At 44.7% G+C, this 16,921-nt stretch overlaps 2 protein-coding genes across 9 annotated transcripts in view; one reads left to right on the top strand and one right to left on the bottom strand.

Annotated features, from left to right (window-relative positions):
- The window catches only part of Lim3 (Lim3 homeobox protein), a 105,323-nt gene that overhangs the window by 55,280 nt on the left and 33,122 nt on the right, over positions 1-16,921 (top strand). For 2 of the 4 annotated variants that reach the window (XM_076304883.1, XM_076304884.1), the window contains exons 1-7: positions 1,556-1,811; positions 3,495-3,669; positions 5,377-5,579; positions 5,797-5,989; positions 7,958-8,124; positions 10,017-10,232; positions 10,325-12,190. In XM_076304883.1, coding sequence (XP_076160998.1) covers positions 1,556-1,811; positions 3,495-3,669; positions 5,377-5,579; positions 5,797-5,989; positions 7,958-8,124; positions 10,017-10,232; positions 10,325-10,587 — 1,473 coding nt within the window. In that variant the 3' untranslated portion in view covers positions 10,588-12,190. Of the gene's footprint in view, positions 1-1,555; positions 1,812-3,494; positions 3,670-5,376; positions 5,580-5,796; positions 5,990-7,957; positions 8,125-10,016; positions 10,233-10,324; positions 12,191-13,972; positions 14,111-14,197; positions 14,583-16,921 lie in introns of those variants that run through there. The other 2 variants (XM_076304882.1, XM_076304885.1) reach the window with 2 other exon arrangements.
- Positions 14,819-16,921, bottom strand: part of Cnn (phosphodiesterase 4D interacting protein centrosomin) — a 37,811-nt gene continuing 35,708 nt past the window's right edge. For all 5 annotated transcript variants that reach the window (XM_076304873.1, XM_076304870.1, XM_076304872.1 and 2 more), the window contains 2 exons: positions 16,173-16,404; positions 14,819-15,629 (listed from right to left, as the gene is read on the bottom strand). In XM_076304873.1, coding sequence (XP_076160988.1) covers positions 15,418-15,629; positions 16,173-16,404 — 444 coding nt within the window. In that variant the 3' untranslated portion in view covers positions 14,819-15,417. The remainder of the gene's footprint in view (positions 15,630-16,172; positions 16,405-16,921) is intronic.

Genomic DNA, 16,921 nt, shown 5'->3' with positions numbered 1-16,921 from the left:
GCAGGTTCTTACACTCGACTCTTTCGACCTCGAGAGAGAGTTCGTATCGTTGCGGATGTCGCGTTTGAAATTTAATAACGAATAAGCTATTTTAACGACTCTCGCGTTGCTGTACGATAGACGCTCGTAAAACTCCAATTCTTCTAATAAAAACTTCGCGATCACTGTTTCCCTACGACAAGATTCTTCGTATCGAAAAATATCGTACGGATAAAGTACAGAAATTCACGATCGAAGAATTCAATCTGTCGAGGTGTCTTTTTCTTCGTTTGTACGGAAACGATTCGAACGACGAAATTTTGTATTAAATTGGTTTTGTATTCTTCGCGCACACCGTATGTATTTTCGATGGTTTTTTTTTCGTTCGAAAACGCTGTAAAAAACGATCGTTCGCGTACGGCCAGGGTCAGGGATCGGGTTCGTCTTTCTGGAAGCTTCGCTCTCGTCCTTGGAGCGCGTCATCGCGGTGTCAACGATGCATCGCCCGCACCCTCGGCGAAAGGCGCTCGGTGGTGAGTCGATCGCCATATTGGAGGCGGTCGATCCGCCCTCCAATCGGCGAGCGCGTCTCGGGTGCGTGGGTGCAGACCACACCCGATAACCCGGACGCGCACCCCACCGGGAACCCGCCACACCCACGAATGTCACGTGCGCACGAGCAGCTGCAACAACGTTCGAACAGTCGTTCGCGTACTCTCGTACCGGTCGCGTCGACGGCACGCTCCTCGTACGTTCATCGACCGTTCGGTCTCGCTCGCGTAGCCTGGATTTACATCGAAGGAAACCGCTTTTATCTTCGCTATCTCCGATAACGATAGTTCAACGGACTCGGATACCGATCACGGATCAACGACGTTCGTTAAAACGCGAACAACGACACCAATCGTGCAAACAATCCACGGTTAGGGACGATCTTCCAAGTCGGCCCATCGAGGGGATCGCAACGTGGAAAATTAAATTTTCCCAGGATCCACGAGTCGAGCTTGGTCCCTGGATGGACGAATTCTCGAACCCGGTGTTCCATCGTCCATGTTAAATGGAATTACACGGTCCAGGGAGCACGAGTCCCACGAGATACGAACGAAGAGAAATCGAGTACGATGGAAGTGCGAAGGAAAGTGGAAGGAGCGATGGAACGAACGGTGGTGAAGTGTCGGCGTAGATGGATGCGAGAATAGCTCGAACGATAAATACGTGTAATCGAAAGTGTGGGAACCGGAGGATAAACGGTGTACGATCGTACGAAGACAGGAGAGAACCTAAAATCGACTCGCGCGAGTCGATGGAGTAACGAGAGACTGTAGAGACTTTGTCGTGGATACTGGGATTCGAAAGAGTATCCATCCGTGGGTTCTCGCGACGGTAGTCTAACCAATAGACACGAAGGTGTAGCCTCGAGACTTTGCAAAGGAAACGACCGATACCAAGGATTGATTCGTTCACCGTCCGGTTCCCTGCGTTAGTACTCTAGCGAGTCAAACATGGCAGCCGCCAGGGCGACTCGATGGCGTTGAAACGATCGAAATCGCGACGAATCGAGCGAAAAGACGCAAACATGACTATGATCAGCTTGGAGATGCTGAGCTGCGATGCTCTGCCCATGGAAGGGATGTATCAACGGGCTCGTCAAGATGTCTTGACACCGCCCCACGACAGTCCGGAGTCGCGGAACGTGCAACGGAACGGCGGTAACACCGGAAGCGTGGCGAGCATCGCCAGCTTCGGAGACGCTCCTCGCAACGAGATGTATCCTCTCGAACAACCGGCCGTGGAACTCGGTCTCCCGTCGCACATACCCAAGATCCTCTACTGTAAGTGATATGCCTCGATCGTTGATCGAGTTTCGTCGAACGTCGTCTCTGAAGCGATGACTCGATGTCAGAAACGAATCGAGCAAACTGCCCGAAGGAAACTTCTGGCTAGCGAGCTCTTTACAAAGTATTAACGAATAAATAAATTATTAACAAGGTCCAACGATTTGGTTTTTATAGCACGGAATCGGTCTTGAGACCGTTTTAACGCTAGGTTTACGGGACACGTCGTTTTGACGCATTTCCATCGATGAGGAAAATTACGAATACCGTTTACATTTCTCTTCGGTCACTTGTACCGATTTTTATACATTCAACGAGACAAATATGTATCGAAATTCATTTTCTTAGAATCTTTCTTATTTTATCATTCTCTATTCGGTATACCTATTTCTTCTCGATACGCAAGAATTTCTTGATACTTCAATTTGACGCAAGAAATGTACGTAAACCTAGTGTCAAGCTCGACGGTTCCCCGGAGCTGGAACCAAGAACTTTGCAAAGTACGAAATTTTCTCGAGACATCCGCTGGTGATAAATTGCTCGTCGCGAGGGTAATATTCCCCAACGCTTGTTCCAATGTTGATTAAGTTACCGTAGGATTATTATCGCTCGATGAGATTATTCGATGCTTTCGTTAATCCCAGCGAAAAATCGTCCACGATTCGTCAAAGACGATTCAACTTGGATACTTTTGCATACGGATCAAGTTACCGTAGGATTATTATCGCTCGATGAGATTATTCGATACTTTCGTTACAAAGACGATTCAACTTGGATACTTTTGGATACGGATCAAGTTACCGTAGGATTATTATCGCTCGATGAGATTATTCGATACTTTCGTTACGAAAAATCGTCCACGGTGTAAAGACGATTCAACTTGGATACTTTTGGATACGTCGGTTCCCCGAATCGCGAGATGGGCTGAACGCAAACTGAACCCGCAATCGTGACAAAGATTCGAATCGCTAACGTATCTTATCGCGAGACGAACCACTGTACACGATACCGTAACGTACGCTTTATTAATTTCGTTTCATCCGGCCAATACCGGGTTAGGTCTGGGTTAGGTCTGGGTTAAGTCTTGGTCAGGTCTGGGTTAGGTCGCCGCGATACCGTAACGTACACTTTATTAATCTCGTTTCATCCGGCCTATACCGGCTTAGGTCTGGGTTAAGTCTGGGTTAGGTCTGGGTTAAGTCTAGGTTAAGTCTGAGTTAGGTCTAGGTTAGATCTGGGTTAGGTCGCCGCGATACCGTAACGTACGCTTTATTAATTTCGTTTCGTCCGACCAATACCGGGTTAGGTCTGGGTTAAGTCTGGGTCAGGTCTGGGTCAAGTCTAGGTTAGTTCTGGATTAAGTCTGGGTTAGGTCGCCGCGATACCGTAACGTACGCTTTATTAATTTCGTTTCGTCCATCCAATACCGGGTTCTCATTTTTCTCTACCACGGTTTCAGAGAAGGCCAGGATAGACAGTTCGTTTCTTCTTTTCGTAGAGATCCAAGTCCAATTTTGCGCAGACTCGATTCCTCCGAAGCGTACTTAACACGAACGTTGTACCCGTACTCCGTGAATCGTAATTATCACCGGAAAATTAACCCGTCTCGAATCACCCGGTATCCAGTAGCACGTTCCATCATTGCATCCACCGTGCATGAAACTCTTTCGAATGTTCCAGTCTCGATACCAAAGTGCGGCGGCTGTCAAGAAGCCATTTTCGACCAATACGCGCTGAGGGTCCTCGAAAGGTGTTGGCACGCGAGATGTCTCACGTGCCGCGACTGCGGTACAAGGTTGACCGACAAGTGTTTCGAGAAGAACGGTCATGTTTTCTGCAAGGACGATTTCTTCAAGTAAGTACCAATACTTATTTCAATTCGCGCATCCGTACGATCGCGCATTGTTTTTCACGCGACATCGAAGTGTCGCCCAACTGTCGCGATTCCTGCCTCGATAATCGCGCACGGTTCTCCCCACCGCTCGCTCCTTGTTTCTCGCTCCTGTTCACGACGTGGACGATCGTTGCGAAAGAAAAACCACGAAAAAATCTTTCGATTTCACGGACACCGATGTCCTCGCCAATTTTCTGTTATTATTCATTTGCAGTACTTTCGATGTTCGTTCGATGGTCAGAAACGCGTGTATCGTCGCATCCGCTAGGGTTCGTTTTCATCGATAACCTTCGACGATACCAGAAATTATTCGGTATTGTTTGCACAAATTTCTAGAATATTGTATCGAATGTAATATTGAAATTTAAAATACAGTTACTTTTGGTTGTTAGTCCAACCATCGACGTACAGAACAAACGTAGCTCGCGAATGGAAAGTCGATCGAACGAGTACTCGGATGAAATTTGACTAAAATTTTCGTCCCTTCGGGGCACCAATTGCTACTGTCCGTAGAAAGAAACGAAACAGCTGATTTATTAAACGTATTCTGTCGCGGGTAGCACGTGAGGCAGCGAAAATAAGATATTACGTGATCAAGGTGACGAGTTACAAATACATTTTTCCTCTAAACATTATCTAAACAGATAATGTTCGAGACACGTGAAACGCTTATCGGATTACTCGTTACTTATCGCTGGCAAAAGATGCACCCGGATAACCGAAACTGCGTATTATTCACCGTGGATAACGAAAACGCGAGACAAGGAGGAAAAGTTACGATCGAACTTGTACGTGTTACCTGGTACTGGTATCGATTGTGTCGGAAGAGCGTGCCTTTTCTCATCTACCCACACCTCCGCGAGCACAAGACGCCATTTTTCTTCTCCCGTTAGCCGAATCGAAGGAACTTGCTTCCCTTCCCTACCCCATCCCCGTCCCGTTCCCATCCCTTTCGTCTTGCCCTTCTATCGCGGCACTCGGCTCTTTCTTCGAATCAGAATCTCCAGGAGAGCGGAAAGCATCGTCTTTGCAACGCGTTCGGCAACTGTAAAAAAGATCATCCGAGTTTGATAAATAGCTGATTTACTATCTATAGCAACAAGCTCGAGAGCTCTCTAATTATTCTTGGAAATGAAACGAGCGTTCCGCGATTTCCTTTCGAAATACAAATCCAGTGGAAACTTATTAGAGATACCGTACACACTCGTATCACCGAAACACTGAAAATCGAACTCTTACGAATTACTCGTTACCTGTCACTGATCGTTTCTTTATAGTTCTTTGGTTTCTGGTTCTCGATCGCGTACGAAAACGAAAATTCTCGTAGCAAAGTTGTGTACGCGACGTGTACCGTTAACAGCGTTTGAGGCTTCCAGGTGTAACTCGTTGGTCGATCGATTAAAAGCTTGTTGTCGATGATCGACGTTAGGGTCTCGATCGGATGTTGAACGCCGCAACGACGAAACGTCGACGCTGTTTCGAAGGGACATCTTAAACCTGGAAGCCTCGATCGATAATCGCTCGGGAAAACCTGGCGTGCGAAAGCTTCGATGGTTAGTGGGTTTCGTGTTACATTTCGTTGTACAAGTGTCGCCCGTCGCGGCGACACCTTGCTGTCACTAATGCGCGAACGTAATGTGAAAATGTTGTATGTTGTTGGTGTGGCAGGTGCTTCGGGCCGAAATGCGCTGGTTGCGACCAAGGATTGGCGCCGTCGCAAGTTGTGCGAAAGGTACAGGAACTGGCCTACCATCTAACTTGTTTCTCCTGCGCGCTTTGCTCTCGACAGCTGGACACTGGCGACATGTTCTATCTCATGGAGAACAGAAAGGTCGTTTGCAAACCCGATTACGAGCAGGCGAAAGCGAAAGGTAATGGACAAAATGGCGTTCTACGTGAAAAATAACACTTACTCGAGCGAGTATCGAAGATCGCTACGGATTGGGTTTAAACATTGGGTCGGTTTCTTAAACGAAATTTCCTCAAGTTCTCGCCGAAGATAGGTATAAGACACCGCGAACGATACAGAAACGATCGTTCATTTGCGACGTGATTATTGAAACGCGTGTTCGTCGTTTCGAATCGTAGAATTGGCCGACGGAGGGAGCATAGACGGCGACCAACCGAACAAGAGGCCGAGGACCACCATTTCGGCGAATCAACTGGAGACTCTGAAATTAGCGTACAACACCAGTCCCAAGCCAGCGAGACACGTCAGGGAGCAACTATCGCAGGATACGAAACTCGATATGCGCGTCGTTCAAGTATGGTTTCAGAACAGGTACGTTTAATCGAGATGCCAAACTTTCGAACAATCTTAGCAAATTTATGAAACATCTCCGGGATGATCGATCGAATCGTTGAAAAATATTTTGCTTTCTTATGGAACGCGATCGTTGAAATTTGTCGACAAACGTAGTTTGTAAATTTCACCCCCGGATATGAAATTTCTTTTCTACCGTTGATGGTAACGATCTCGCTCGCGAAGCTCAATTTTCCTTCTCGTTTGGAATCGCGATAACTTTCAACGTGCACGACTCATAAGCGCCGTTCACGTGGAAAATTCACGAGTGTGAAAACATTTGAAAAGGTTTGAGGTGAAAGGGAAGCGTACCCCCGTGCGCCAACTTTTAAGCAGTACTTAAATATTGTTTGCGGCTGCGTGAACATCACCTGCGATTGAGTAGCGAAACGGGTTGGGTTTTGTAGTTAGGATACCATAGAGAAGCAGTTTCATCGTGGGTTCTAGAAACCATTTCCAACAAACCAGATAGCAAGGTTTTAGGTTGACAAGGCTATAGAAATTCGTTTGATTATTCGGGGAACAATCGTCTTACAAGTTTTCGTAACTGATAAGTTTGTCTACCTTTGAAAACATTTCAAATTGTTTACTCGGAATCGACGAAATATTCATTCGTCCTAGACAAGTCTAAATGTCGGTGAAACATTACGTATGAAAATCTACGATAATCCAAACGACGAATCGGCATCTCAATTGCCAATTGTTTCGTATTTCTAACTGAGCGGATAAATTCGATCGTTCGGTTGGCGACACTTTTGCAAAAATTTATAGGAAAATTGTGCACGATCTGCGCTCACTAGTTATCATTTATCGCACTGATCTGGTGCTTTTAACATTTTTCTAACGCGTGCTTTTCTTATCCTTTTCGAGAAAGTTACGAGCAGAGTTACGTGTATTGTAGCAAACATTGTTGTAGCAAAAATCGCTTTATCGATATTGTGAGTGCATACACGATTATTATCGGTGACAAATACGCATTAAAGTGTATCTTCTGATCTGGAACATTAAAAGATGACATTTTTTAATACGTGTTACTGTTTGAACACTATCCGTAATGACTTTTCCAAGCTTTCCATATGTGCTCGTAAATAATTCGAGAATACCGTAGATCCGAAACAAACAAGAATTCTACAATTTTTAACGAGAAAAAGTTTGCTGTATTTTTTAACGACGCGTCTTTAACGAATCAGTACTCGTAAATTTACAGAAACGAATAAAATTTGTTTTTACGTAGAAAATATTTGACGAAAATCGATCGGGAAAAATTCATTCCGAGTCGGTAGATTTTGTAAGATTCAAGGTTCGCTGGGTCCAAAGGGTTCGACGATGAATCTGTAATTCCTCGCGCGAAACGAAACACTTCGAAAAGGTCGAGAGGCTCTATCGTTATCGCGATTTCTGTCACCGACGTAAGCAACAAAGTTATAAAAACGTTCACGTGTCCGATAGTTTTTTTCCCCTCAAAGCGTTTCAAGTAGCCTTTTCTACGCGATAAAGTTAACATTTTGTAGCAATTCGCAATAATGGTGAATCGATAAAAATTGAACGACACGTGGAGAAAGTTAAATCGTATCGCTTTTTTGCAACATTGTAGTCGTCGTTTCGAAGTGGACTTTTTGTTTCGTAGAACGAAATAGATATAACAATGTTATCTAATTGAATACTGGTCGTTTGTGGTTCTTTTTGAAGAAATGGAAACGGAGGAAACTTTGCAAAGTTTAACGCGCGACAAAAGAAGATATTGACAATGATAATTGGTACAGAATGAAAACGAAGACGCAAGTATTTTCAACAATCGAAATGACAATTCGCGAACAATATCGTTCACGGCCTATCTTTGACACGAGATGTAAACGGGTTAAAGTATTCATTGGGAATTGACATTCTTATCGTTTTCGTAACGGCATGGTTGAGAAAACGTTCGTTTAATTTCTTCTTCTTTCGCAGAAGAGCAAAAGAGAAGAGACTGAAGAAAGATGCGAATAGAACGAGATGGTCCCACTTCTTTCGAAGTAGGAAGGGAACGGGAGGTGGTGGACACTCGCTTAGGCACGATAAGCTTCTCGATAAGGGCGAACTTAAGGTCGACCTGGACTCCACCTTCGGTCACCACGGTACGTAGTAATTGCACGTAATATCTTGGCTCTTCAAGGTCGAGGTTCGAGTGGATCGTCGAGCACGTTAACGAATCGTTTCAAACATCGATGATCGTCCGTTTGGTACCGCTCGAGATTCTCGCGCCAATTTTCAAATTTCCCCAACTAGTCGGCCAATCGCTAATTAATTCGATCTGGGGGTCGCTCGGTACGTAGTAATTGCACGTAATACCTTGGCTCTTCAAGGTCGAGGTTCGAGCGGATCGTCGAGCACGTTAACGAATCATTTCAAACATCGATGATCGTCCGTTTGGTACCGCTCGAGATTCTCGCGCCGATTTTCAAATTTCCCCAACTAGTCGGCCAATCGCTAATTAATTCGATCTGGGGGTCGCTCGGTACGTAGTAATTGCACGTAATACCTTGGCTCTTCAAGGTCAAAGTTCAAGTGTATCGTCGAGCACGTTAACGAATCGCTTCAAACATCGATGGTCGTCCGTTTGGTACCGCTCGAGATTCTCGCACCAATTTTCAAATTTCCCCAACTAGTCGGCCAATCGCGAATTAATTCGATCTGGCGGTCGCTCGGTACGAATCCTCGATACGCGTAGCCGTTATTTGTACATCGTACAGCGTTCCGTTAATGGCTTCGTGTTCGAAAAATCGTTGCGCGTTGTCAGAGCTAGCACCGAGAAGCGACCAATAGCAGGTTATTTGCACTTCCAATATCGCAAAATGTACGCAGCCAACCCCTCTGTGTACGCGAGCAACCCCTTCGATTCGCGAAACGAGAAAATGTTAAAAGCACAGTAACGGGCCGATGGTTGTATTTCTATCGCGGACGCGTCGTAAAGAACGAAATTTTTTACAGCACTTTGTTGCGCGTATACTGGCTTAGAAATATCGAAAACATTCGAAATCGAAATTTGGAGAAACGTAGACGTGAAAACCAAAGATTACACATTTTCGTTACTTCTTCGGTGTACATTGAACCGTAGCGTGTCAATTTTTACGATACGTTGAAATCGATGTGTACTTGGTCGAGATTCGAAACAAAAGGGTGGAAAAGTCGAAGGAATCGTTCCTACTCGCTCGCTTTCGCCTTAATGTCGGTTACGTCTAAGCTTTCGTGTACCCGAGCGTTTAGCAGAGGGGAAGACAATCTTGTCAATTATTCAGGAGTTCGCGGAGGCTAACTGCCGGTACACCGTGTCCGAGATTTCGGGAAGATTGCGGACCATCCTCGAATTTATGCCTATCGTTAACAAGGCGCGCCGTAAAGCCGTGCAAACTTCCGTTGTTGTTTAAATTTTAAAGACCCCGAGTTACCTTTCCTTCGACGCGCGCGAAATAAATCTATTCCGGTTTCGATCCAGTTTTATTCTTATTCGTAAATTAACGCAGTACGTTTCGTTCATCGAGAAATGAAAATTTACCAATCGCTTCGTTTCCTTGGATTTAAAATGTTCGAAGAATCGGTCGTAGTGAAACGTTGCCAATGTTAAGAAACGCCAGTGCACGTAAGAAATTTAATCTTTCCTTTTCTTGAAAACCGAGTGCACTTCGTTTACGAACCAAAATACATACGATGTGAACTCAATGAACGTTAACGCTCGGCTGAAGATCGTTCGTCCTCGGTTGCTGGCACCCAGACGACCCTTATTTTCTCTATTTTTTTTTTTTCATTCTCTCCCGATCGTCTCGGAACGTCTCGATGGAAAAAGTTCAACAACGTCGAGTCAACGCGCGCGTTTGGGCGTCGATCGGCAACGTCTCTGCAATTTCGCTTCAGCGAACTCACGTACACACAGTGTACAAACCGAGGACGATTGATCTCCGACTAGACGCGACGATATTGCGAAAAATTCGTGTAGGAGGAATGGGCTAATTGGAGGAATATTTGCATTCAGATTTGAGTAACGACAGTTACGGCACAGTGGTGAACATGGGATTGGACGGTGAAGGCGCAAGTCCAGGTGGAGGTGGTAACAGCGCAGGCGGGGGCACCCCGCGCGGTTATTTAGGTGCAACAACTCCCCCTTATCTCTCTACGTCCAGATCACCGTCCTTGCCGCCTCAATTTCCGTATCCACCGGATGCTGGCCTCTCCGTCTACACCACACTTGGTAAGCGAGACGTGGAAACGAGAACGCGGACCGTTCGTTGAAATAATAGGAGTGAACGATTTACTATTGGAAGATTTCGTTGAACGTTCCAGGTGGCGCAGGCAGCATGGTACCAGGGCCGGCGTCGGATTTGAGCAACGAATCGAGCGGCGGTGGTGGCGGTGGAGGCGGCGGCGGCGGCGGCGGTGGCGGTGGCGGTGGCGGTGGCAGTGTCGGCGGCGGAGGTGGTGGCGGAGGCGGTGGCGGGGGAGGTGGCGGCGGAGGTGGTTACCCAGACTTTCTACCCTCGCCCGATTCATGGCTCGGCGAACCACCACCTCCGCACGCTCACCACCATTCTCACTACGCCACATAACCCGGCAGAGCCACGCGTCGGCAAATACCGTTCGAAAGAACGGATCGGCACAAGGCATTCACCTGACAACCACGTCGGCAAGGCAGGACTCGATCGAAAGAAACGAGACCTCCGACAGACCAGCCTGTCCTTGTACGTCCATCGTCGACGTTACGTCCTCGAGCCACGATCTCGAGGGGATCTCGGTGTTCACGTGGCACCAACGACGGATCCGTCTTCGGGCGGGAATCGATCGAGGGCGTCGATCGAGGACCGACTCGAGCCAGGGAGTCATTATACGCCATACACCGCACCGTCCCGGCCGGTTTCCCCTCAACGGAATGATCGCCATGCGTCGTTCTCGTATAACGTTACGTTTACAGCGCACCTACGATACATCATTCGATAGTACGATTAATCTAAATATATTTATGTACAAGTTCCTCGTTTCCCGGTACTACGGAGGTTTAATCGTCGACGAAAGAACAACCTAGAGGTTAGTTTAGACGCGTCGCGTGCCGGACGTTCGTTGGAACCGATGCGTCGCGGCGACACGCAAGCAAACGCGTCGACACACCGTTCCGGACGTGTATCGGATCGTTTCGCGAGGAACACGGTGGCACCGTATCGAGGCTCGGTTTTCATTTTCGCGGCGAACTACGTCGCAACACGCGCCGACCGTGCTCAACCAACGGCACCGTTTCCCACGCGAACGTCAAACGGGACACGTTCCCGTGGTGTACCGCGCTCACGCGACGTTACGAGTTCTCAGCTGTCGTTTATTGTAAATAGTTCGGATTAGATTCCATCGTACTCCGATAAGTGAAGTAACGCGGTGGGTAAGAGTGGGGGGGAGGGAGGATCGGCGTACAGTGATCTCGGCACGAGCGACGCCGTCCGCAAACGAAACTCGAAATTTGAAATTTAGTAACCCGCGATGCACGAACGAACGAGTTTCCCGAAACTGGCGCGCCGATTCCCGCGGGGGAAGAATGTTACAGTGTACGGACACGTTTCTTCCTTTATTCGGTTGTTTCTTTCTCCTTTCGTTAAGCGAACCGAGTTTCTTTGGAAACGCGGCAAGGATCGATGTCGATTCGATCGCGGTATAAACGATTACCTTCTGCCGTAGTGATGAATACTCAACGATGTCTCGCGGTGTGTACAAACTTAGCGCCAAGAGAGTTGGCCAGCTACGCGACCGATCGAGAGCGACCCCGGAACACCTCTACTTTCACCGCGGACCGCTCAGTCGATCGCGGGACGCGGGAGAGAGAGGACGTTCCGGTGGAACGTCGTTCGACGCGAATCGGGTGACACCGGTTCGCATCGCGAACGCTCCGCAAGCTCGAGCCGCGAGACGCGATTTTCGATTGTAATCGAGTGACAGCCGGGTGTGAATCGTTAACAGTGTCGTATTTCGTTGCGAAAAGTTTACTTACGATCGGTGGGCCGCTCCGATCGTTCGACAGACGCTTCTGCGCATGCTCGTGACGGTCAGTGTTCCGACCGAGTTTCATTTGTGACGAACGAATCGCCTAATTTACATCAAGAAGCACTTTTAATGTAACCTGTGTCGTATCGGCCTCGCCGATGTCAGCGTCCCACCAGTTGTCGAACAAATGTAAGTTGTTGTTTTGCAGTTTATTAGATGTTCGTTGCCCGATTTCGCCGGCGCGCGCGCGAAACGATCGATCGACGAATCCGAGCGAAACGGGGCTCGTTCGTGTACGTTTCTCGTCGGTGAAACCGAGCAACGGTAAATTAACCTTTTTATCGATTCGTAACATCGGAGAACCTCTGTCGATCGGGACACTTCGATCGATCGATCGATCTCGTTTGGACGAACGTTCGATCGAGCTGTTAACGTTTTACGGAGAGACCAGACAACCCTCTGGTATTCCTCGGTTACGAGGACGATACGAGACGTTCGTTCGGCGACCATTTCTTTACGCGTTTACGTCCTCTGTTCGTAAAGCATTGACAATTTTTAATAATCAAAGTCGTAACGATGTCAATTTACATCAATTGTGCTCTCGTCTCGTACGCGCGTTGTGTGTAAATTGTGTACGTGTGTACGCGCGAGGACACGAATTCGCGAGAGCGCGACTAGAGTTAGAAAGAATCGATAATCAAAAACGGGAGGTTTGATCGATCGATCGATCGATCGATTGATTCCAGTCTCCGACAGGTGGTTGACCGAGCTCGTCTATGCGCGCGCAACAATACGAGGCCCACTTCGCTCGGAACGTACCACGTCGTCGAGTTTCGTACACGTTCGTCGAACCACTCGCGGCAAAAGCGATTCGCGCGCGATTCGACCCTTTTTAAGCTATTTTTTTTTTTTTTTTTCTCGAAAACCGTACGCCTCGTATTATTCGAGCGAAGGAACACTCGACAGCGCGTGTCGCGCGAGAAAAACAAGGACCGAGGTAAAGAAAAGATATCACTGTAGAATTGTATATACAATGCGTCGTCCCTGATCGATTTACCCGCGAGAATTCGATCACTCGAAACGAAAGGTGAGTCGAGAATGGTATTATATCGTCGGGTGAAAGAATTGAATGTTGTACAGTTACGAGAACCGAATACGTGCTCCTCGTCGGGTTTCGCGAAGAAAGAAATGAAAATGAGAGAAAGAGTAAAAGATTCGCGTGACTGGCGCAGTTCGTAACTTCATCGACACGAGTTACTACGGATCTTTATATTATTATCTAGTCATCGAGTGATAATAAAAATTCTATCATAATCTACATCGCGGTGTGCTTTATTTGTATTCGAACTGTTGGTTCTTCGCCCATTTTATTCATCGTGATCGCGTTGCTCGCCAATGGGATCGCTCGTGGTTCACGCTAAGGAACTCGATCGTAGTAATTAGGTTAGATATTCCGATTGTTCGATCCTTGGACGGAATAATTCTCGAAACATCCACGAAGAAATATTGTTGCTCGACCGTTGTGTTTACCGGACACGAACACTTCCTCGTGCAAAAGTGAGCTACAAAATACTCTCGAAAGTGTATCTGTTTACGAGACCTGGGGGGGGGGGGGGTCGTATCGTCGGACCCCCGCGGTAATATTTTCCTAAACGTTGCTTTGTCTTTTGTCTCTTCGCTCTTTGTTTCTCAAAGACAAAGAGATAAGTCGGCATGGGTAAAAATTCAAGTCGCGTCCGTCGTATTTCACAATCAGGAAAATGTGGTGATTACCTTTAATTGAATTCGATTCGATTCGTAAGACTAGATCGGCCTTCTGTCGCTCCTTTGGCATATTTTCGAAAATTTACTCTATGTAGACGTCTTCAGGAGTCACCTGGTAAAAACTGATACAGTATGCGTGCAAGCAGTGCTTGAGAAATTTACAAGTGAAAAACGAGAATACTTGGTTTCGTATCGTATACTGTTTAGGTTAAGAATGCAGCGGCGACGCGAATGAACGAAGAGACGCTAGATGGAGCTACAGGATAGCCTAAGAATGTCACCCTCTCGATATCTTTCGGAGAGCAATCGGTTCTGCCATACTATACTACTATAGTGTAGTGTCAAGTAATTATCACCTTTGTTGCCGATAATACGAGAAACTTTTAACCGTTCCGAAGGAGAAACCCAATGCAATAACAATTTTTTTCACAGGTCAGATTCTTCGGATTTTTCAAGGTCACCAGTATCACTTTTGCAAGAAAGTATCTTTTTTTCTTGCAATCCGCAATGGACGTTAAAACCCATTCCATCGTTGCAAAATTTCGATCTGTTATAATTCTTGTTTACGCGTGTACTTATATATTGTGTAAACAACAGACCAAAGAAACAGAAGGAACATTGCAGTACCAAATACATTTGTATTAAATATTTTCATCCTTGTGAAATATTCTTTGCGGTAAGCTTCTTCGTATTTAAATCGGATATCGAAAATAAAAGAATTGAAAATTAAAAATGAAACATTAAAAGTAATAATTAAAGAATAATGAATAATAAATAAAAAATGAAAAATAAAAAGTAATAAGTGAAAAAGTAATGAATCTAACCGATTCTGAATATTAGTGGCATTTTCTTTCGTTTGCAAATTTTCGTCATTTCCGTTGATAAATCAGTATTTTGTACCTAAGAATAATTAAAAGGCGGATAAAAAAAATTTCTTCAAGTTTCCGTTATGTCACGTAATATTGTTTGTTGCTCGGAATAAGTATGTTAAGCGAAGCATTCATGTAAAAGAGTGTAAGCTGAACAATTTGAGAAATAAATTCAAATCCTCTCTTTTTTCGTTTCTTCAAATATCAATGGCACTTTATTTGCGAAGACTATGTACAGATGCTGTGTAATGATACATTGGTGTTTGTATGTACACGCGGGCGAATTTTTGTCGTCGAAAAAACGAAAAACGACACATGGATAGTTTTCGATTCGATGAGAAGGTTGCACAGACCTTTGGAGAGAAGAAACAATCTACAAAAGAGCTCGGGTATGCTTATACCGTTATATACAAAATTTTTAATGTACAATTACGTCTTATTTCACGAAGCACGTTTTTGATCATCGTTTTATATTTGCGTTTCTTTCTCTGACGTTTCGCGAATCGGTAGGAAAATACTTTCTCGTAGTTTTTACAAAGGTGTAACACACGCCACGATCGGTCGTTAATTTGTACAAATACAATTCGTTTTGTAACGATTATTCGCGATTTAAAAACAGAAATCGAATTGCGCGCACGGTGCAAAAACGCGGCAAAGTCGCAACTATAAAAAATAAACGTTGCTGGCAGTTTTAAAATACACAACGAGCGACTCTACGCTTTCGTTTCTTTTTCCTGCGTGCAATTCTTTTTTTTTCCGCTCGTATTAATCTCCCCATTTCTGTCAATTGTCTAATGGTTCCTCGTATGTCCTTGTTTTCTTGAGTATACTCTTTGTAATCTGCAGCTGTTTCGTTATAGCTTTCTCGACGTTCTTCTTGTTCTTATTCGACGCGGAAAGATGCTGGAAAGTATCCTCCAATGCTCTTCTCGTTTTCATCAACCTTCTCTTCAGTGTTTCATTTTCTTGTTTTAAAGCTTCTACCTCATCCAAACCTGCAAGACAATATTTAACCCATTCTTTAATTACGACGGAACATTGAAAGAGAACACAGTGAATTAACGATATATTCAACCGCTTAATCGTATATTTTACAACAGTAAGAGCACTACTTAACGGTGTATAACAAATCGATATATTAATGTGGAAATAGGTATTTTCCTCATTGCCGAAATTAATGACAAACGTAATGAAAATTATTGATACATTTATTGCTTAATTTATCATGTGTCTTTCTTTTTTTCTAAAGCTTGAAATTTTGTTTTTAATTTAGATTTACTTTAACATTTACAAATAACGAAAATATTTAAGTGTTCCTCTTTAAATAATCTATCCTGTACACTCGAAAGCATATCAGTGCGTACTCATCGCCTACTCACAAATCTAATTTTGATATAACATTACAATTGATCCTAGGGAAAAACTGAGTAAAATTTATTACATTCGTCAACAAAACTGATTATTTTCTAACTCAAACACCAATAAATTATTCAATGTACTGCCACCACGACTTAATGATAAAACAAGGCTCAAGTTACCTTCTATCGGCAACGGACTTTCGCTGTCCACTTCCCGGACTGGCCTGTTACTATTGCTATTATCTTCATCGCTTAACAGATTAGTCATTGACTCGGTAATTTTCAATGTATCTTTCAACGGCCTCATAGTTGTCACAGCCGCATCACTTTCGATTCCTAAATCTGGCGAACAACTTGATTTACTGCGTCCACCGAGCGTTGGATAATTTACGGGTAGCCAGTATTGCGAATTCTGAAATTTAACAATTGCATTTTTAATAGTGGTTTATAAAAACAAAACAATTACAAAATCATGTTTCCGAAGAATTATAAAAGATAAACTTCGTATTCTTTACTTAATACAGTAACGATGAATTTATCGAACGTTTAACGTACGCAATATACAAAGCGTTTAAAAATGTCTTACTTGACAATAAAATCCATTTAAATAAAATATTGTCTAATTATTTTGAGCTGTGTATTCATTCTAAAATGCGTGAAATGCACGAGGAAAAGGAATCAGCCGTCGAATTATGTCTACGTTAAAAAATGACGGCTGCATGGAACAGAGAGAGCTTCCAACAAATGTCACGTTTCAAAGTTCTATGTAAATATCGTACACTTATAAACAGCACTGATCTACCTCACTGTTCCTTCGGTCACAGTGTATTCAGTCTGTTATATTTTAAAGGTAGAAAGCGCAAACTTGCAAACGTGATATGATCTGTTTGTCTCTCAAACAGAAAGGAGATATTTGGAATAACATAAAA

The sequence above is a fragment of the Ptiloglossa arizonensis genome, chromosome 2, assembly GCF_051014685.1.
Source record: "Ptiloglossa arizonensis isolate GNS036 chromosome 2, iyPtiAriz1_principal, whole genome shotgun sequence".
Taxonomy (NCBI): Eukaryota; Metazoa; Arthropoda; class Insecta; order Hymenoptera; family Colletidae; genus Ptiloglossa; species Ptiloglossa arizonensis.
This window is presented reverse-complemented; position numbering and strand designations above follow the sequence as displayed.